At 41.8% G+C, this 22,771-nt stretch overlaps 1 protein-coding gene across 1 annotated transcript; it reads right to left on the reverse strand.

Annotated features, from left to right (window-relative positions):
• Positions 1-43: 43 nt before the first annotated feature.
• LOC108959733 (anaphase-promoting complex subunit 4-like) lies at positions 44-3,417 on the reverse strand. The gene is made up of 6 exons (XM_039308610.1): positions 3,173-3,417; positions 2,952-3,063; positions 1,995-2,155; positions 1,815-1,895; positions 1,646-1,720; positions 44-846 (listed from the first exon to the last, which is right to left on the reverse strand). Exons 1-6 carry the CDS (start codon positions 3,242-3,244, stop codon positions 838-840), a joined length of 510 nt encoding a protein of 169 aa, XP_039164544.1. The 5' UTR covers positions 3,245-3,417; the 3' UTR covers positions 44-837.
• Between the last annotated feature and the right edge of the window lie 19,354 nt (positions 3,418-22,771).

Here is a 22,771-nt window from a genome sequence, read left to right on the forward strand (position 1 = left end):
GAGCTGGTACAGAAGCATAGGAGGGGTCATGGGACATCACATAGATGCGAATGTAATTTGTCAAAAAGGAATGTGATAATCCATCCTCATTTACTTTTGAATTAAAAAACATATGCTGATGAATTCAAATCAACATCTCACAAGAGCGAACATTCACGCTTGCTTAAATGTCGAGACGACTGGCCTTGCTCGAACTTGACCAAGCCATCACCACCCAAGCTCCAAACATTCAGCCGGATAGAAATACTCAAACCACGTCATTTGCCATCATCGTCCGAAACCGAATCCCTTCCCGCACACCATTTTTTATTTATTTTCCAATTTGTGATGATTGGGTATCGAATTTGAACATATGCAATCATTCTCTAGCCGAGCGGCAAACATCATTCCTGTTATGCTTAATCCTCATCAACACTTCGGATGGATCACTAAGTCTAGTTAGCAATATATGTGCAGGCCATGTCTGATCCAGCCATCCTCATGTCTGCAATGCAGAGGAATTTTGCCCTCTGCAGAATTCCTGCACTTGGAAGAAGTAGAAGGTGACGGATGTAAGCTCGCCTTGCCAATGCTGCTTTTACCAAGGGATGCACTCCTGCTGGAGAAGGTCATAAACGTCAAGAGCAGTGGAGGACACCAATCGAAATCTCTCGAGTCCTTGCCACGACTGGTTCTACCCTAGATGCAATCTTTCTGGTAAAGTCTCACCACAAGCTGCTCAATAGGGAGATTGTTGGTGGTAGAACGGATTTTCCATGAGAAGCCATCCGGAAAGTGAAGGTTCTGATTAGAGTCTCTCTTTCTGATTGGGAAGCAACTTGGGAACATATCCTTGCTTCAGATAACCTAAAATGAAGAGGCCAAAACACTGGTTATCAGGTGTTTCCTCCAGAAGGAGGCAGAATCCCTGCAGCATCTCCTCCTTCACCGTTCATGGACATTGCATGTTTTTATTGAGCGCAAAAACACTCCATGAACTCACAGTTGTATGACCAAAAAGCAAAAAAGAACTCACAGTTGCAGTTCCTTTTATGAGTAAGTTTATAGTGACAAAAGGGTGCCTCTACAGCCTAAAGTCAAGATCTAAAAAGTTCAAGAGAAACTTTGGATCCAAAGGGATACCAACACATTCCCAAAACAGAACAATACTATGGATACAAAGACTAGCATACAAAACCCATTCACGGTAAAATCCAAGTAATTAGGCAAGTAGATCACCGACACCTAATACAGATCTATATTGCATGTGACTTAGTAAACCATTTTCATTTACTAGGACTAAACATCTTTAACATTACTCTCCCAAAAAATGGTCATTAGCTTAAAAAGATGGCGCTCTAACTGGAAAAATAGTTGGTAAAAAAAATATAAATTAACAAATTCCTACATCTAAGTACATTAACAAATTGTTGCGAACAGAAGCTCTCATAACCAAGGTTAAGCATCACATGAGATCAATGTTGGCTCAATTCACTATCATCTAAGCACCCGCCAGTTATTTTATCTGTTTAACATCAGGATGCTCTGAAAGATACAGCATGTCTCAAGATGTGCAAAGCATAACTTACTATAACTGTTCTGTGTGATACTTAAACTCAATAATTTATCAGAGAGAAAGGCCAAATGCAAAGGTAATAACGTGCACCTGTAGATGATTGAGGACAACCAGCAGAAGTTCTTTTCCAGCAGCACAACCAACTTTTGATACACACTTCATACCCTATCATCGAACAAACCAGCTGACTAAGATTATAAAACCAACAAAAAGAACCAAAGTCCAAAAGCGACACTGGAGATTCAAAAACCAGTCGTACCACTTCACCCAGAGAATTAACAAGAAACTGATGGACTGTAGGACTGGTCCTAGCACCACCTAGAAGACTCAAAAATTCCTCCTGAGGAGAAGAGCCAAGACCTAGATAAGCAAACAGAAACAGTCAAATGAAGAACAAATGGAAAGCCATCTACTGCTCTGTATTAACAGGACCACTAACCATGGTCATTAATAAAGCTTCATAACAAATCAAACTTCTCATGAAATATGTCCATGGCATCAGCCCACTGCTTGTGCATGACCAATGATGATGTCCGGACAACATGAAGTAAATCTTCAATGTCGGAAGCCTGTTGAGCAACTTGATGATGTTCATTTTTACTGCGGATAGGAAGGGATTGAGAATCTAAGGAGGTATTCGGCCGATAAAGATTCTCAGAAATCTGTTCTCATTTTATTTGAGAATGTAAACGGTCCAGAAAATGTGTTTGGTAACTCCAAGTTACCATTTTTACAACAGGGTTAAACCTGCCGACTCCATGTGAGCATCTAGCATTTCTGCATCTGACATAGCTAGTCTATCTAACATAAATGACATCCCCTCAAATTCAAGTTCTTTATCTTCGTGAACACTTTGACGGGTGTACCAAAAAGGGCAGCAAAATGGCAATACAGGAGTAGGGTACACTTCAGGTTGGTCTAGATGATTGTCAGTTATGTTTTGGAAATCTCCTAAGGCACCAATCTTGTCTAAAAGTTTATAGGAATCTATCGTGCTTGTAAATAAAAATCCCTTCATTCAACTAATATCAGCTTGGGATTCTTTACTTGCAACTATGTCGCATCCAAATTTTCACTCCCATTACCATCATTCACTCCTCATTTTTGTGTAAAACGCCAACTCCTTAGTTCAATGTCATGTTCTCATTTAGACTTTCAAGCACCTTACCCCTATATTCACCAACTCTCCATCAAACGCAATTTGAACGGGGTAGGCAATTGAAGTGATTTATTTGAGGAAAAGATCGTAGCACATTTAAGGAAAAGCAAAGGGGGAATAAGGCCAATGACTCAAAGGGTGCACACCAAGCCACTGTTGAAGAAAGGAAGACACTGAATTTAAAAAAAAAAAAAGAAAAATAAAAAAAGGAGAACTTTCTTGAGTCGAAGCAATTACCAGGAGAGATCGTCCACAGCCTCTGCCAAGTGAAGCAATGAAGCACCACCTTCGAGTCCTCCATGACCATCTCCAGCAAATCCTTCTCCGGATTCCACTCCGCCATCTTCACCTGCCAATCGGAAGAAATTGAGCAAAAACCTCACAAAACCGAATGGGAAAACAAATCGAATCGACCCGCCCATTATTAGGTCGTGAAAGAAGGCGGGCCGAAGCCGAACCTGAGAAGCCAGAGGTTTGTCTAACTGTAGCTGAAAGGGAAGCACGTGCCGCGACCCTTCGTCGGTCTCCATAGCCGAAAAAGATCCGGGAGTGGCCAAAGCGTCCGGTGGCAAATGCGAACTGAGAGGGAGAGCCAATGGCGGAGGGTAGAGCCCGAAAACCCCAGAAGAAAGCCTGTTGGAAGAGAAGAGCGAGAGAGTAACGAAGTGCACTGGAGCCTGAGAATTTTGCAGAGAAAATTGCGGGAGAGGAAGAACAGGCGGGAGAGAGGCAATGAGGAAGAGGAGAGAGAGAGGATACGGGCCGAGCCGGGCCGGATTGAGCCATAAGTCGGGCTAAACTTCTTCTCCGGGCTCGTTCATCATACGAAAAATAACGTAAGAGATGACCCAACGGGCCGCTACGGCCTCGAACGGTCCAAACCACTTTCGATAACTTCGAGTAGAGATTAAACCGAACGGGGTTTGGTTCGGGCATTTCATCGAACGTTTGAAGCGCGCTGGCTGAAAGGGGGGAAAAACCGAGTACCAACTCGCGCCGGGACTTGCAATAATAATCAACAAGCAGTAGTGATCCAAAACAGCAGCGCACAGACGAATGGGGCCGGTGCTCGCGCGAACCGGACGACGAGGAAGCCTGGTCCGGCGAGCCCGAAACGGGGCAAGGCAGGGGCACAAACAGGGGTGTCGGCCGAGAGTCCCTACCCGGCTCGAGAGCGCGGCCAGGAGTCGTCAGACGGGGTTCGGGCGTGACCGGACTGCCGGAGGGCTCCTCGCTCTCAAACTCTCTCTCTCTCTCTCTCGGTCGCTCTCACGGTCTCTCAACCCTTTCTATTCCCTCTCTCACTCTATTTCTCTCCAAAAATCCTCCCTTTTAAGCTCTCTACCCGGCGCGCATGGCTTCCTGCCACACAAGCTGTCGCTGCCGGTCTTTCTCCGACCACCAACTCCGGTGAGACGCTCGCCGTGCCCTCGCGTCTCTGTCCTCGCGGTCCGGACCCCCTTCACTTTTTTTCCCCATTTTTCCCCTTTTTTAATGATTTATATTTTTTTATATATATAAAATACTTTTAATAAATTCTAGCACCTTACAATTTATCGTATATAAGGCATGGCTGCCAATTGTCGACTTGTGAATGCTTCTGTTAAGAAGGTACAGTATTACCATTGTCGCTTCCGAGCCTCCGTGTTCCTTCAACTATGGGTTAATGATAGTTGGCATTTTTGGCTCTGTTATGACTAATTTTACTTTCCTTCCTAATTAGTCTTACAATATATTTCGACTTTATGATATGGTAAATTGTCCTTTCTTTAGTTTTTCCCATGTATTAGGAAACGAAAAATACAAATAAACCTTAAGAGACACTTTTTGAATGATGGTGATCATGTTAAACTTAAAGTTATACAAAAGAATCTAGACTAAATTTAACAAAAATTACTGGACCCACGTTGATGCTTTTGGCCTATTTCAGCGTTTAGTTTATCATGCCTTAGTTATTTTAGATTGCATGCTCTCATGGACTTCACGCATTGGTGTGACACTTTATGGGATTGGAAAGTGGAAGGAAATGCTTTTAAAGGGGATGATTCAATGGATATTAGGGCTAGTTATCAGTGCAGTCTTGTGGGTAGAAGGTTGAGGGCTTTAATTAATCAACCATATTTTATATTCTATTTTAATTATTTAATTAGAAACAATAGAGTAAATTTATTTACTAAGAATGTTTTCAAGAGTAACTGTGTATGCCCTTACAGGACTCACATAAATGGCAATGTTCCTCTACTCATGTGTCACATTGATCTTAGACATTAATGTGATGAAAATTGTCTATCCTACAAAATTGAGATGTGGATAGATGTTTATTTATTTGTATATGTTAGGCATACTTATCGTCAATTTCTAAAGTTCGTTGCATGTTATAAATGAGTCTTTGATTGCCCATAGTTTCTGCTCAAAATGCCTTGGTCGGCCTTGCTAGATTCGGGGAGGGGGGCCTCGCCTTAGCAGGGCATGGCTAACGTTTGCCCTCGCCCAAGCGTGGCTTGATAAGGCCGACCCTCGCCAACCATGGCTCTGGCTGATGATTGGCAATGGCCATTGGAGAAAACAAAAGGGAAAGGAAAAAAAGAAAAAAAAATCAATAAATTCAAAAAATTATTAAAAAATTATTTAAAATGTCCATTTTAGTGCCAATTGCCCGATCGGCATTCATGTCAACAATTTCTAGCTTAAATTGGCTTGATGAACTAAATTGGTATCAATGTGAAAAATGTTTAAGGCTAAATTGATTCAATAGAAAGGTTTAGAACTGAATTGGTACCGATACAATATGTTTATGACTTTTTCGATACTTTTTCCCTCAATAAGTGGTATCAAAGCTAGACGGTCAAGGATCGACTAGACTTCGCTCAAGTCCTTGTCCATCTGCCAAGTCAAGGTGAGCAATGATGTGATCGAGAAGATTTTGATAGGTGGCTGTATTCCTAAGCACTTACACTTAATCGAGCAACTTGAAGAAACTTGAAGCTAACTTTACCTAAGCATTTTCGGAAGCCAGAGGATATCTTTCAAAAAGAGGGTTGTTATTGCCGACATCAAACCTTTCAAATTGAGCAGATTGAGCAAACTTCACAAAACTGAGTGGGAACCGAGTCGATCACCCGTTAACTCATGAAAGAATGACGACCAAGAGCTGAACTTGATAAGCCATTGGTTTGTTGAACTAAAGTTGAAACGGAAGCATGCGTTGCAGTCCTTCATAAACCTCCATAGCTAAAAAGCTCTGCGATCGGTTGAAAACGTAGCGCCGGGCCTAGAACAATTGGCAAGGAGTGTAAAGAAGTGTCGATGGAAAATGTGAACGGAAAGAGAGCTTGTGAAGGTTAGAGCTCGTAAAACCAAAAGTAAGGCTTGAGGCTAATTAGGAAAGAATAGAGCTGAAGAGTGAGTCGAGGAATGGAAGATCAAGAGAGTAAGAAAGTCCACTAGAGTCCGAAAACCATGCATAGAAAAATAAGAGACACGGACATGATTACTAGAGCGAAAGCGGACTCATTTGATTGACGGGCGAGCTGAGCTGGTTCAGCTCATGCCATATGTCAAATGGAACTTGTTGTCCAGGCTCATTTATCATGAAGAAAAGTATGCATTTTCGAAACGGGCTGGGTTACCAAAGTGTTGGGTTAACTTGTAACCATAGTGGCCACCTTTCTTATGCATCCGTTATCAAATTGATCAAAATCATAATGAATTGGAAACTATATAAGCAAATTTCATTAAATTTAAATTAATGGAGAGATGATATTGAACATTTTTATATATCTTATGATTTAGATTAAACATTAAAAAATCAAAAGTTTATTAATGATATTGCACCTTTGACTAAAATTTATGGACCATTTATGTCTTTTTTTCTTTTGTTGGAGCTAATTATGTGTTACAAAGCTAAAGCAATATCAATTGAGCTTTAATATCCCACTAGAAGCACGGTCTCAAATGCGTATCGATTGGGCTCTAGTGACCTTGTTCTTCACACCAAAAACATTTTATACTCCGATAGTATATTAGGTAACAATTTACTAAGAACTAATCCAATCCACAATCAATTTCTTCCCCAAAATTAAACTAACCAAAATGGACTTAACCCCAGCAACAACTAGCTGTGTATTCCAGGACTGTGACCTCAAAATAAGTAAATATAATACTGAAACGTTAAAAAAACAAGGCAACAATAATACCAAAAATTTTATGTGGAAAATCCAATGCGAGAAAAAACCACGAACTACTCAAAAACTTAGTAACATTGACAATACAACAATATTTGATCATTATTAAGGTGGATTAATACAAATAGAACATGAAACCTTAACCACAATTGGAGAAAATGAGAGACAACTTGGAGAAAGCTTTCGATGAACAAAATTGATCAACTTATAGATCTCCGAACAACATTCTGAAAATTGAGCCAATTCCAAGGATGTTAGGCCTCTGAATATGGACCAAAAAGTCGTTGCCCCTTTTTATCTTCTTCTCGTGCGTTCTTCTCGAGGAGCTGTCTCTCTCTCCCTTCTCTTCACTCCACAAACAGCCCCTCTCTCTCTCTCTCTCTCTCTCTCTTTTTGCTTTTTGACTGTTTGAATTTTTTCTTTTTCTTTGATGTTATGTTCGCTGAACCCCACAAAGAGACGGCCCAGCCAACAATCCTCCATCACTCTAATGGCAAAATCAATAGGAACAACATCAAAGAAAAAGAAAAAGTCAAAAAGTCAGAAAGCAAAAAAAAAAAAAAAAAAAAAAAAAAATAAAAGAAAAAGTCAAAAAGTCCAGCAAGTTGTGGCCATCTCTTTGTGGAACTTGGATTTATCAATAATATGAGATTGAAGATAGAAAAATGATACAAATTGTATTAGCGTATCTAGATAATTTTGGAATGGTTTTGAGTGGCTTGCATCCAATGATATTTAGATATTCCAAAAACTCCAATTTATCGAGGCCTTGAATTTCAATCAATTTTTCACATTCATTAGCATTCAATATCTTTAGACTCTTAGAATTTGGAAGGAGGAGCCTTTCAATTGAAGTGCGCCTAGAGATATCCGGTCTTTCCAAGAACTCCAACCTATTGAGACCTTGAATTTTGGCTAATTTCTTGCACTAATTAACAAATGATATCATTAGACTCCGGATTTTGGAAGCTTTAGCCTTTACATTGAAGTGCACTCTGATATTTAGCCATTACAAATACTCTAACCTATCAAGGCCTTGAATTTCGGCTAATTTCTTGCACGAATTAGCATTTAGGACAGAATAGCTTTGTTTACTAATTTTTCTTCGGATGGTATCTCTCTATTCTAGTTCTTTCAACATCTTTCTTCAAAAGGTCCTATGATTTTTCACATGTAAGGAACACAAGGTGTATCATTCAAAGAGTGTGCTCAGATAATGCACTTGTTCTACATCAGCATTACAACCACGTTGATCGAGTGCTATGTATTGAGTCTTGCCTATTTGCTAATGTCCATAGGCAATACAGTTGCTTTTTGGAACGCATACACTATTAAATTATGATGCTAAGTTCCCTCAATATCCTCCATTCGTTTAGATTGTTAGTTTAATAATGATGTTGAGTTACAAACATAGTTCTATAATTACTTAAACAGTAGTAGAAGCAAATTTTATAAGGCTACACGACAGCTATGATAGAGGGTTTTGCCAAAGGTGTTATGAGTGATAGACACAAATCGCCTTCTATTAGTTTCCTATCAATAGTATAGCGTCTCTCCATACTCCAGTAATACTCGTGATCCCAGCCTTCTCTTCTTGTTTTCTCAGTCCTTGAAAATTTTAACTGTAGTCTCTTCAAAATGAGCTTGTCTAAGACTGCTCGTGCATAGTTTGATTTAATACGTGGTTTGCACTCGTAGTGGACCAAATACCAATAATTTATTCTGTTGGTAATATTTATCGTTTCGTCATATTATCAATTGTCGTTGTCACTATTTCTACACTTATTATGCATCAGGAAAGAATAGATTGATGACGTGGAGATTTGGAAATAAATTAATAAAGCAAGTTAATCTCATAATAGATTTGGCTAAAGTCGACAAAGAAGCTCTCATAAAGATAATTTATAAACAGAAGAATAGAAATATCACATATGCACATTTTACATGCATACAATCATATATACGATTACCATCTTGGTGCATATGATTGAACACGAAGCTATTACATCTATAAAAGTTTTTCCTCTAGAGGCAATAAATCCTAGAGAATGAATGATAAAATTAAGCAATTTTAGATTCCTGTATATCTATATATCATTAAGTTTTTTGGCTACATGATACTCTTGTCAAGAGTACAAAATATAATCTCATAATCTTAAACCTACCATTTAATTGTAGATTTTGAATCTCTATTATTGGAAGATAGTATTTGTTCTTTAATGCCACCTTGGCACTATATATCTAACTAGCCATATTGATTCTAGTAATCCTGGAGATTGACTCTTTCACACGAGTGTATTTTGTACATTGGATTGGATGCATCACTTAATAATGATGCTTGGAGAAGTGAGTCAATTTCAAGTGAGAGATTTCAACATTCAAATGCAAAGTTCGTCAGTTGATTACACCATGTAATCCATTCAACCCGAAAGTACAAACAAGCCAAACCTGACAATTGGTGCTCTTATATGCGGAAATAATAAACATATACGCATGAAGCAAAAGTTGGGCACTATCGAATAGTTGTCAAAGCTTGCAGAAATACAATGCAAACAGTTACTTCCCCCCAGATAGAAGCCATGGGTCAGTATTTCTCTGTCGATTCCATCGAGCTCTATAGATAAGTAGTTAGCTTTCACTCTGCTTTTTCTCTTCAATAAATGCCTGCCTAGTAGAAAAGGCTCATGGCAGGCATAAATTGAAACTCTCCAGGAAGGGTGGAGCCGAAGAGCTTTAGCCGGAAAGTCCACATGCATTGCTTCTCACACTGATGTCTCCTGCAGCTTCGAGTATTAGAGGTCCACCCACGAGCAACATGAGCATTACCACCGCACATTCACAAACAAACGTTCATTCTGAACAAACGTTCATTCTGAATTAGAGATTTCACCTTCATCGTCGTCAAATATGTGGACCAGGGCCTGTTTTCTTGCAGCCAAAACACAAGCGGCGCCTCTACTTGTTGTCTCAAAAAAGGAATCAACTTGATTTCACTCCGACGTTTCTATTATTTGGCCATAACTAATGCAATGCTTTGATACCTCTTTTGGGTAAAAGTAATAAGTACAATACTTGCATCACGCTAAAACACAGGCGGAAGCAATACATGTGTACCTGAAGAGGCCATGGTACGCATGTGAACCATGAATGCTGATAGTATCTATCATCATTAACATGTACATAACAGTTCTTAGTCAGTAAATCAAACTGCAATGAACCCTAACATAAGAAAATAATTATTCTTTTTGTGTTTGTCTGGCCACTAATAATTCATCTTTTTCGCACTTTGACCTTTTAATTGATCTAAAATTTATAGGAAAACCTAATACTTTAGTATTTTACTTCTTCAAATGAAAAAAATATTCTTCTTTGGAGCATAAATTTGGACATTTCCAACCGTTGGAACAAAGATGAAATGGTCCATTAGAGAGGCACAATGATCCTGTGCCAATCATATTTAAACTCAAGAATAGCTTGTAAAGTGGAAACTTAATACGGTGCATGCATAAGATTAATTCAGTTCCACCACTCAGCCAATGAGATATACTTGATACTGACACTAGCAAGTTTATCAAAAGATGATACAAATAGGAAAGACTATGGGCAACAATAAGTTACCAAACGTCCAAACTGCAAATGGACATGCTAAGAAACTCAAGGAAAGTAGTTTTTTGAGTATACGATTGATGGCATGGCAATGAATTGATCCTTAGCTCGATTGTGTGGGCTGTGACATCCCAAATTTCTGATTCTGTTTTCAATTAAATGAGACGGACTTTTCATCGGCGCGCTTATAGTTCAATTCTCCGAGCTAATCACTCACGAGATAACTAGTCTATCAGGTGAAGCCGTTAAGGAATTTAAATGCAATAGGTTTAAGAATCTGACCATGAACCGACTGTTCGACCGTATAAATATGCAAGGATCATTACGACACTGTCAGAATCGAACAGAGATTAGTAATAGGTCGATTCGACTGAGATATGTAATTAGAGTGTGGGTGATTCCACCTGATTTCAATATCCTCGTCGATCGGCACCGAACCGATTATTCGTCGTTTTGGGTACCCCAGTGTCCGTATTTGAAACCTCGAGATTTTTACGACAATCAAGAGTCGCCAATGTGTCGAAGATTATGTCGTGGCTTGAAAATAATCAACCACGGGTCAATTGCACTGAAAATTTCCTAAAAGCTATCCGGTAGATTACGACGCGCTCAAATCGCGCCAGATTGAAATTAACCGTGATTTTAAACCCGGATTCAGAAATTGAAAGTTCTGGCATGTCACAATTCATTTTAGGAACGTCGACTCATCTTCAGAAGATTTTTTCTACAAACCGAGATTTTTGGCGGAAAAGCAAAGTAAGGCCGTTTTTGTTCGGGATTGTCAGAGAGCCGTTTTTAATCGAATCTTCGGGATGCAAGTTGGATCATTTGACGGGGAAATGTCATGAGAAGGCCGAGGACACATGGACCGATTTATTTGAGCTTCAATTGAGCTTAAATTGATTGGAATTAAGAGAGAATTGAATGGATTGAATTGGGGAATGTCCAAAATTCGTAGCTCCCATGGCACACCATATTTTGCACCTATTGCCAAGCTTGTAGAGGAAGATTGGAGGAGAGAGAGTGGAGGTCATGTGGTGTCATGGTGGGGGCAAAGCCAATGAGAAGATGGCAAGTGTTGAGCTCTAGAGAGCCCAAGGAAACCCCCACTCTTAAGTAGCTTCTTCTCTAAGGCTTTCTCCATTGTTGTTGAAGGAGAGAAGCTCAGCAAAAATCGGAGGAACCGAGCGGCATCGCCCTCCACCGTCGCATGCCCATCGGACCCCATTTCCTCCTATGTTTTCCCCTCGTTCCAGTTTTTGCTCCAGCCGACCTTTCTCCAAAGATCCACGTAAAAGTTAACTTCCCGGTTGAATTAGCGAACGAGCCACCCGCTCGCGGGAGCTCCGATCGCCCGTTTTCGCCGTTGAAGTTCTTTGGTTTCTTCTCTGCAGTTCGATCCCGATCGAAGCGAAGACAGCAAGAAGTTCCAGACTTCGTGGCCCATTTTCAAGCCCTTCCCGGCCTCCGTTGGTGTCGCCGCTTTGGGGTTTATCGACCGCCTTGGTGTCGTGGTCGCCGTGAACTCACCGGCGCGCAAAACCGATGAGTTTATCCTCTAAACCTTGCTTAGCAAGTTAATCATGCTTAAGGGGTGTTTAGATTAGTCTAATTAGGTTTATGTGGTTAGATTAGATTATTTTAATGTAAATTAGATTAGTTATATGATTAGTTTAATGGATGTTTAATTAGGGCTAATTGTATGTTTAAATTAGTGTAATCTAATTTCAGCCCTAATTGATTATTTTTAATTAAATAATTATTTCGAATTTTTAAATATTATTTTATTATTTTATATTATTATAATATGATATTTAATTATTTAATTTTCGGAATTAAATTTAATTATTTAATAATTTCGAAAATTTTGCCGGGATGGCCGGTCGTTAGAATTTCGTGCTGATCGCAGCAGTGCGGTCGGTTTGTGCTAATTGTATGCGTAATTGCGAAATTGAGTGAAAATGATGATTATAGTTAATTATTCCAAAGTGAGGAATTAAATGAAATTGGAGAAGTTTTGGTATTTAACTTGAAAATACCCGGTGTTGGCTTTTAGCACCGTAATTGGTTTGTAGGATCAGTTTGAATCGTTGGATGTTATTGGATTGTATACCCAATTCTATGGTTTAAATATATTTACTGCTTTGGCGAGCAATTGGTTTATATATATCAGCTTGTGTGAGCATCATTGTCAGCTTGTGTGAGCATTATATGTCAGCTTGTGAGAGCAATGATCGTTTATCAGCTTGTGAGAGCAACGATCCATATATCAGCTTGTGCGAGCTATCATCTATGTATATATCAGCTTGTGCGAGCTATCATCTATGTATATATCAGCTTGTGCGAGCTACCATCTATATCAACTTGTGAGAGCATTGCATCCATGTCAGCTTGAGTGAGCCATGATTTATTAATGGATGGATAGATGGTATGAATTGATAGATGATATGAATTGATAGATGATATGAATTTATCGACGTATGAGTTGCACTGACGTGCAGGAAGGACTGAGGCGAGGTAAGTCCTCTATTCTCTTTGTGTGGCTAGAGCACCCCGAGGCTTATTTTCTTCCTAATTGAGTTTTAGAGGGTAGGACTCGGCGAGACATCGTCTCATCCCGGTTGTGGGATAATATTTCAGGTCCCTAGATGGCGGATCCTCCGGAGCTTTTTGGTAGACCCGGTGAGGGTCGGCGAGAGGATTTTGACTTCGCCGATCCAGGCGAAGAGCGGCGAATGGACTGTCTAGCTGGTCTTAGGATAGCTTTGTTTTTTAGGACTGATCTTTTATAGATCTTTTGTTAATAGCCTAGTCTTGTAAATTGACTAGTTTGATATGTATAAAGATGTGTGGTTGGTTTTGAAAATGTGATCCTGCTTTTCTATCCCAATTGAGTTTTGTCTAGGGATTATTTATTCGCTTCTGCATGTGTAATTAAAAAGAATGGGTCGGCGACGTGTCCTGGGAAGTCGCATTTCTATCGACCACAGTGGGATGTGCGCGTGCTCGAGGTTCGGGGCGTGACATCCCCGTTTAAGTGGTATCAGAGCGGGTCTGTGATTGGAGTGATAAGGTGCGATGGTTTATGGGATAGTTAGTAGGAATGACTTTGATTTCATGCTGGTGCATGTGATTTCTAGTTGATTGGTAAATTGTTTGGTAGGTCACTCAATTCTAATTCAATGTGAATTGGAAAACCGGTGTCTGTAGAGAACTTGCGTTATGAGTGATCAGGAGAGGACTCCTAGAAAGAAGACCATGAGTCTAGTTACTCGGGGGAGGACGCCAACAAGGGTCGGTACCCGAGGTGGACGTGGTCGAGCGCAAGGCGAGGCTAGCGCTAGTGGAGTAGCAACACCTCCCGTTGGTGCTGGGGTAGCAGCCCCTGGTGATCCGAGGATCGACGGGATCCTGCAGATGCTTGAGGCCATGGGGAATCGGATGGATCAGCAGGCCCAGAATCAAGCCGCCGCTATTACTGCTGCCGTTGCTGCTGCCACCGCTGCTGCACCTGTTGTTGCACCCGCCGCCGCACCAGTTGTCGCGCCTGTTGTTGCACCTGCTGAAGTTCCACCTAGGGACGTGGTCGCTGGGAGACCAATGCATAAGTTGGTGGAGCATTTCCGGAGGTTGAATCCACCGAAGTTCACTGGGTCAGGAGACCCCGAAGCTGCAGTTCTTTGGACCAAGGGCTTAGAGAAGGCTTTTGCACTGCTAATGTGCACTGAAGTGGAGAAGGTAGCTCTTGCAATCTACCAACTAGAAGGTAATGCTGAGATTTGGTGGGAAGCCGCGAGAGACACAGTATTCCTTGAAGGCGTAGTTCCAGAGTGGAACGCCTTTCTTGAAGTTTTCAACGACAAGTACTTTTCTGAATCTGCCAGAGAAGTGAAGATGGTAGAATTCCAGCGCCTTCGCCAAGGTACTATGACCGTAGACCAATATGAAGCGAAGTTCACGGAACTATCGCGGTATGCCCCTGAATTGGTCGAGAATCCGGTGAACCGAGTTAGGAGGTTCAGAGATGGGCTTAGGCCGGAACTGAGGAGTTCGCTGATACTACTGAACTTGGGGAACTACAATGACTTGTACAAACGAGTCCAGATGATTGAGAGAGACCAGAATGAGAGAGCCGCCGCATCTGGGTCACGGTTTGGGTCGAACAGAGAAGGTAATCGGTTTGGGAAGAAACCGATGTATGGAGGAAAGTATCATGTTCCGCCCAATAGGAAGGGTGGAATTGGGAAGTCAACGCCAAATCAGAATGGCGCGTGTCGCTTCTGTGGAAGGCGACATGGTACGGCCCCATACCAACTTAGGACGGGCGCCTGTTATGAATGTGGCCAGCAAGGTCACATAGCCAGAGATTGTCCTAGAAAGCAGAGAGGACCGCAGCAGTTACCGCCGCCACCGCCGCTTCAGTTGGGTCAGAATAGGGGGTTTGTGCCGCAGATCGCACCACAGGGTGGACTAATGAGACCTCCAGCTCAGGGAAGGACGTATGCCATCACAAGAGGACAGGCGGAGGAAGCGCCTAATGTGATTACAGTACGGTTTCGTTGAACGACCATGCTTTATTATGCTTTGTTTGACCACGGCGCCACTCATTCTTTTATAGCTGAGCAGTTTGTTAAGCTGATAGGTTTAAGTCCCGAATTGTTGGAGTCGGTGGTTAGCATATCTACACCGTTAAAGGATAAGGTGTTAGTTGCATTGGGTTGTTATGGTTGCAAGTTAGTGATTGGTGAGCGAGTGGGGGAAATAGATCTGATAGTCCTAGCCATGTATGATTTTGATGTGATTATTGGCATGGACTGGCTCACCAAGCAACGAGCTAAGATGGACTGTTATCGTAAATCGATTCAGTTTAACCCGTTAGGGGGTGAGAGTTTCGAATTTATCGGGAGTCGAGGAGGACCCTCGATTGCTCTGATATCGTCGCTTAAGGCAACCCGTTTGTTAGACAGGGGTTGTCAAGGTTACTTGGCAACTGTCGTAGATACGACAGTCGAGGAGCTGAAGCTAGAAGATATATCAGTGGTTCGAGAATTTCCAGATGTGTTTCCTAAAGAGTTGCCAGGTCTACCGCCAGAGAGAGAGATCGAGTTTGTGATTGAACTAGCACCCGGGACAGAGCCAATCTCTAAGGCTCCTTACCGGATGGCGTTGTCTGAATTGAAAGAATTGAAGGTACAGATGCAAGAATTGCTCGATAAGGGATTCATACGCCCTAGTGCATCGCCTTGGGGAGCACCAGTTTTGTTTGTGAAGAAGAAAGATGGTTCGTTACGTCTGTGCATCGACTACCGTCAACTAAATCAAGTGACGATTAAGAACAAGTATCCACTTCCGAGGATTGATGACTTGTTTGACCAGCTTCAAGGAGCGTCGATATTTTCAAAGATCGATTTGAGGACGAGGTATCATCGGTTGAGGATCAAGAAGGAAGACATACCGAAGTCGGCGTTTCGTACTCGATCGGCCATTATGAATTTACTGTAATGCCGTTTGGTTTGACGAACGCTCCACTGTTTTTATGGATCGATGAACCGAGTGTTCAAGGAGTATCTGGATCGGTTTGTAATTGTGTTCATCGACGACATCTTGGTGTACTCAAGAAGTCCAGAAGATCATGAAAGACAGTTGAGGATAGTGCTACAGACTCTGAGGAATCATGAGCTGTATGCCAAGTTCAGTAAGTGCGAGTTTTGGTTAACTCGTGTGGCGTTTCTAGGTCACGTGATTTCAGGTGAAGGAATATCAGTGGACCCGTCCAAGATTGAAGCAGTGATTAACCGCCGAGACCGACGACGAATGAGAGATCGAAGTTTTCTGGGTTTGGCGGGTATTACGAAAGGTTTGTGGAAGGGTTTTCAGCGTTAGCTTCACCGTTAACTCGTTTACTGAGGAAAGATGAGAAGTTCGTGTGGACAGACAAGTGCGAGCGTAGTTTTCAAGAGCTTAAGAAGAAGCTGACTACCGCACCTGTGCTGACCATACCGTCTGGTCCTGGAGGTTATGAGATCTATAGTGATGCGTCTTTCGGTGGGTACCGGTTGCGTGCTGATGCAACATGGCGGGGTTGTTGCATACGCATCCCGTCGCTTGAGGCCTAATGAATTGAATTACCCGACGCATGACTTAGAACTTGCAGCTATCATCTTCGCTTTGAAGATTTGGAGACACTATTTGTGCGGAGAAAGATTCCAGATCTTCACTGACCATCAGAGTCTCAAGTATTTATTCTCTCAGAAGGAGTTGAATATGAGACAGCGTCGTTGGATGGAACTCTTGAAGGACTATGACTGTGATATTTTGTATCACCCTGGAAAAGCAAATAAAGTTGCTGATGCTTTAAGTCGGAAGTCTTCAGTTGCTCAGATGGTACTCAAGGAATGGAGATTGATTGAGAAAGTTCGAGATTCGGGTTTCAAATTTGAGGTAGGCCACCTTTCGAACCTTATGGCCACCCTCAGAATTGAGCCGGAAGTTCAGATCAGAATCAAGATGCTGCAGTGGACAGATCCAAAGATTCAGAAGATTCTGCAAGAGAATACAGAAAAAAGGAATGCTAACTTTCAGATTGCTGAGGACAGAACACTGAGGTTCCAAGGACGATTGTGTGTACCTGACGATGTGGAGCTTAGAGAGGAGATTTTATCAGAGGCTCATCGTAGCAGTTACAGCATTCATCCTGGCAGTACGAAGATGTATCAGAATCTGCGTCAACATTATTGGTGGTCTGGTATGAAGGCGGACATCGCCAAGCATGTCGCCAAATGTCTAACCTGTCAACAAGTAAAGGCACAGCATTGTAAGCCGGGAGGACTTTTGCAACCTCTTGAGATTCCTGAGTGGAAATGGGAACATATCACGATGGACTTCGTGACTGGACTACCGAGGAGTCAGAGAGGAAATGATTCGATTTGGGTAGTGGTCGACAGATTGACGAAGTCGGCTCACTTCATTGCAGTACGAAAGGACCTTAGTTTGGATAGACACGCAGATCTGTATGTGCGTCAGATCGTTCGTTTGCATGGAGTGCCAGTGACGATTACTGCCCAGACGCAGACCCGAGGTTCACAGCCGCCTTTGGAAAAGCTTACAAAGTGCTTTGGGTACGAAGCTGCAGTACAGTACGGCCTATCATCCTCAGACGGATGGCCAGGTCGAGAGGACTATTCAAACCCTCGAAGACATGCTTTGCGAGCTTGCGTATTGGATTTTAAAGGGAGTTGGGAAGATCAGCTTCATCTCGTCGACCGCCTACAACAACAGGTTATCAGCAAAGTATTCGATGGCACCTTTCGAAGCGATGTATGGTAGAGCATGCAGAACACCTGTGTGTTGGGATGAGGTTGGTGAAAGAAAGCTTACGGGCTCGGGTTAGTTCAGCGGTCGTGGAGGCGGTTGCGGTGATCGGCGGATTACATGCACCGCTCGAGCCGTCGAAAAGCTATGCGAGATAAGCGTCGAAGACCGTTGGAGTTCCAAGTTGGTGATCACGTTTTTCTAAAGGTGTCGCCAATGAGGGGTACTTCGCGCTTTGGCAAGAAAGGAAAACGAGTCCGAGGTACGTAGGTCCCTTTGAGATTCTCGGAAAGAATCGGGATTCAGCGTATCGTCTTGCATTACCGCCAAAGTTGGCGCAAGTGCATGACGTCTTTCACGTGTCGATGTTGAGGAAGTATGAGCCTAACCCGACCCACGTGCTTAATTTTGAGGAATTGGACGTGGACGACCGTGTGTCGTACGTTGAAAGCCCGGTTCGATCGTGGATCGCAAAGAGCAAGTTCTACGCACCAAGACCATTCCGTTGGTCAAAGTGGTCAGCAACACCACGGCACCAAGGAGCAACCTGGGAAAGTGAAGAGTCGATGAGAGAATTGTACCCCCACCTTTTTGATTCAAGGATTGTAATGGTTTAAATTTCAAGGACGAAATTTTTATAAGAGGGGAAGAGTTGTGACATCCCAAATTTCTGATTCTGTTTTCAATTAAATGAGACGGACTTTTCATCGGCGCGCTTATAGTTCAATTCTCCGAGCTGATCACTCACGAGATAACTAGTCTATCAGGTGAAGCCGTTAAGGAATTTAAATGCAATAGGCTTAAGAATCTGACCATGAACCGACTGTTCGACCGTATAAATCTGCAAGGATCATTACGACACTGTCAGAATCGAACAGAGATTAGTAATAGGTCGATTCGGCGAGATATGTAATTAGAGTGTGGGTGATTCCACCTGATTTCAATATCCTCGTCGATCGGCACTGAACTGATTATTCTGTCGTTTTGGGTACCCTGTGTCCGTATTTGAAACCTCGAGATTTTTACGACAATCAAGAGTCGCCAATGTGTCGAAGATTATGTCGTGGCTTGAAAATAATCAACCACGGGTCAATTGCACTGAAAATTTCCTAAAAGCTATCCGGTAGATTACGACGCGCTCAAATCGCGCCGCATTGAAATTAACCGTGATTTTAAACCCGGATTCAGAAATTGAAAGTTACGGCATGTCACAATTCATTTTAGGAACGTCGACTCATCTTCGAAGATTTTTCTACAAACCGAGATTTTTGGCGGAAAAGCAAAGTAAGGCCGTTTTTGTTCGGGATTGTCAGAGAGCCGTTTTGAATCGAATCTTCAGGATGCGAGTTGGATCATTTGACGGGGAAATGTCATGAGAAGGCCGAGGACACATGGACCGATTTATTTGAGCTTCAATTGAGCTTAAATTGATTGGAATTAAGAGAGAATTGAATGGATTGAATTGGGGAATGTCCAAAATTCGTAGCTCCCATGGCACACCATATTTTGCACCTATTGCCAAGCTTGTAGAGGAAGATTGGAGGAGAGAGAGTGGCTGAGGTCATGTGGTGTCATGGTGGGGGCAAAGCCAATGAGAAGATGGCAAGTGTTGAGCTCTAGAGAGCTCAAGGAAACCCCACTCTTAAGTAGCTTCTTCTCTAAGGCTTTCTCCATTGTTGTTGAAGGAGAGAAGCTCAGCAAAAATCGAGGAACCGAGCGGACGCCCCTCCACCGTCGCATGCCCATCGGACCCCATTTCCTCCTCTCGTTTTCCCCTCGTTCCAGTTTTTGCTCCAGCCGACCTTTCTCCAAAGATCCACGTAAAAGTTAACTTCCCGGTTGAATCGGCGAACGAGCCACCCGCTCGCCGGAGCTCCGATCGCCCCGTTTTGCCGTTGAAGTTCTGGTTTCTTCTCTGCAGTTCAGTCCGGATCGAAGCGAAGACAGCAAGAAGTTCCAGACTTCGTGGCCCGTTTTCAAGCCCTTCCCGGCCTCCGTTGGTGTCGCCGCTTTGGGGTTTATCGACCGCCTTGGTGTCGTGGTCGCCGTGAACTCACCGGCGCACAAAACCGGTGAGTTTATCCTCTAAACCTTGCTTAGCAAGTTAATCATGCTTAAGGGGTGTTTAGATTAGTCTAATTAGGTTTATGTGGTTAGATTAGATTATTTTAATGTAAATTAGATTAGTTGTATGATTAGTTTAATGGATGTTTAATTAGGGCTAATTGTATGTTTAAATTAGTGTAATCTAATTTAAGCCCTAATTGATTATTTTTAATGAAATAATTATTTCGAATTTTTAAATATTATTTTATTATTTTATATTATTATAATATAATATTTAATTATTTAATTTTCGGAATTAAATTTAATTATTTAATAATTTCGAAAATTTTGCCGGATGGCCTGGTCGTTAGAATTTCGTGCCGACGCAGCAAAAGGTGCGGTCGGTTTGTGCTAATTGTATGCGTAATTGCGAAATTGAGTGAAAATGATGATTATGGTTAATTATTCCAAAGTGAGGAATTAAATGAAATTGGAGAAGTTTTGGTATTTAACTTGAAAATACCCGGTGTTGGCTTTTGGCACCGTAATTGGTTTGTAGGATCGTTTGAATCGTTGGATGTTATTGGATTGTATACCCGGTTCTATGGTTTAAATATATTTACTGCTTTGGCGAGCAATTGGTTTATATATATCAGCTTGTGTGAGCATCATTGTCAGCTTGTGTGAGCATTATATGTCAGCTTGTGAGAGCAATGATCGTTTATCAGCTTGTGAGAGCAACGATCCATATATCAGCTTGTGCGAGCTATCATCTATGTATATATCAGCTTGTGCGAGCTATCATCTATGTATATATCAGCTTGTGCGAGCTACCATCTATATCGCTTGTGAGCATTGCATCCATGTCGGCTTGAGTGAGCCATGATTTATTAATGGATGGATAGATGGTATGAATTGATAGATGATATGAATTGATAGATGATATGAATTTATCGACGTATGAGTTGCACTGACGTGCAGGAAGGACTGAGGCGAGGTAAGTCCTCTATTCTCTTTGTGTGGCTAGAGCACCCTGAGGCTTATTTTCTTCCTAATTGAGTTTTAGAGGGTAGGACTCGCTGAGACATCGTCTCATCCCGGTTGTGGGATAATATTTCAGGTCCCTAGATGGCGGATCCTCCGGAGCTTTTTGGTAGACCAGTGAGGGTCGCTGAGAGGATTTTTGACTTCGCCGATCCAGACTGAAGAGCTGGCGAATGGACCTGTCTAGCTGGTCTTAGGATAGCTTTGTTTTTTAGGACTGATCTTTTATAGATCTTTTGTTAATAGCCTAGTCTTGTAAATTGACTAGTTTGATATGTATAAAGATGTGTGGTTGGTTTTGAAAATGTGATCCCGTTTTCTATCCCAATTGAGTTTTGTCTGGGGATTATTTATTCGCTTCCGCATGTGTAATTAAAAAGAATGGGTCGGCGACGTGTCCTGGGAAGTCGCATTTCTATCGACCGCAGTGGGATGTGCGCGTGCTCGAGGTTCGGGGCGTGACATGGGCACTATGAAAAATTCTTACCACTAATTGACAAGGGGGGATTGCAGTATGGGAATGCTGCCAACTTCTCATTCTCCATCTCTAGGTGTAAAATAAAGTCCTAGATGTGTAATTTCCCTGGGTTAGTGTTTCGATAGTGAGAATGAGACAACCGAGCAATAGTGTTCTCATAAAATAGAAGCAAAAGTGGCACTACTAATGCATTAGGGTCATCAAATGCACATTTCTTGACATACATACAAGGCTCCAACTGTCGAGATATGCTGGAGCTTTTGAAGTTATGGTAAGTGAGAAAGTGAATCATCGTTTAAAATTGGACCCATATAATGGCATGCATATGCACATAGGAGTAAAAACTAAGCTGATGCCGCTTGTGCTGATGAGGAGAGCAGATACATAGTAAATAGGAAGAACAAAAGAACAAAAGTCTATAAAACCAGACTAGTGGTTCAACCAGTCAAACTTGAGAACCGTACTTTGCCAATTCAACCAGTTGAACCGATTGCATGTGGCGTTATTTGATAGAATAGGCATGTTCAAAACAAAAGGAGCCCCAGTCACTCGGTAGAGCCGCTTGCCCACAAAAGACTGGATTCCGGTTCTCAAAAGCATTGTTTTAATTTCTTATAGACTAATAAGCCAATATAGTCAATAAATAAAATATCCGCCACAAAAAGGAGCAAGAAGACACGCGGAGCAAATGGTTGGCATGCCTGTTAATTACGAGAGGTTGAAGTTCCGAACCCCAACCCATTTTCTCTAGAGAGATATCTACAACTCATCTAAAGGAATTACTTTCAAGAAAGATATCCATGTTCTTTCTAATGATATGGAGAATACAATATATACGTGTCATGGTTCATTTTGTACTTAAAGGAAATTGCTAGATCTCTTATAATGATTTTAAAGAATTGATTTCGAAGGACAAATTGTGAAAATAGTAGCCACTGTGACACAAGATGAAGAGTTGAAGAGTTGAAGACGCTTTTAGAGTTGATTCCCGTGTGGTGTGCCACGGTAGTATATCGAATAGCAGTCGCCAAATGTACTTCATATTCTACAAAGCACGCCAAGGTGATGGATAGGAAGATATCGAACAAATCGGAGATATTGGTTGAGATTGTCAAACTTACAAGCACGATAACCCAAACCGAGGGAGTTCAACATACGAGAGTTGCATATATGTGTTTAACCAAATTAAAATCAAGACTTCCATTGCTACTCCCTCTCAAGAAAATTGTCCAAAAAGCCCTAAACTTATTGCAATTTTGTCAATTTAATGAAAAACTTTTTAATTTTACCAATTGAATTTTAATCATTTTCATTTTTTTACCAATTGAGTTCATCCAATCAATTTTGATAGGAATTTGCTAATGTGCACGGTTGGCACTGACATGGCA

This window comes from Eucalyptus grandis, chromosome 3 (assembly GCF_016545825.1).
Source record: "Eucalyptus grandis isolate ANBG69807.140 chromosome 3, ASM1654582v1, whole genome shotgun sequence".
In the NCBI taxonomy this organism is placed as follows: domain Eukaryota; kingdom Viridiplantae; phylum Streptophyta; class Magnoliopsida; order Myrtales; family Myrtaceae; genus Eucalyptus; species Eucalyptus grandis.

Excerpts from the sequence above, each read along its gene's own strand:
- LOC108959733 (XM_039308610.1), bottom strand. The coding sequence starts at position 3,244 with ATGGAGACCGACGAAGGGTCGCGGCACGTGCTTCCCTTTCAGCTACAG. Across the intron at positions 2,156-2,951 it reads GCTGTGGACGATCTCTCCTG|TAAAAATGAACATCATCAAG; the intron begins GTAATTGCTTCG and ends TCCTATCCGCAG. Across the intron at positions 1,721-1,814 it reads TTAATTCTCTGGGTGAAGTG|GGTATGAAGTGTGTATCAAA; the intron begins GTACGACTGGTT and ends GTTCGATGATAG.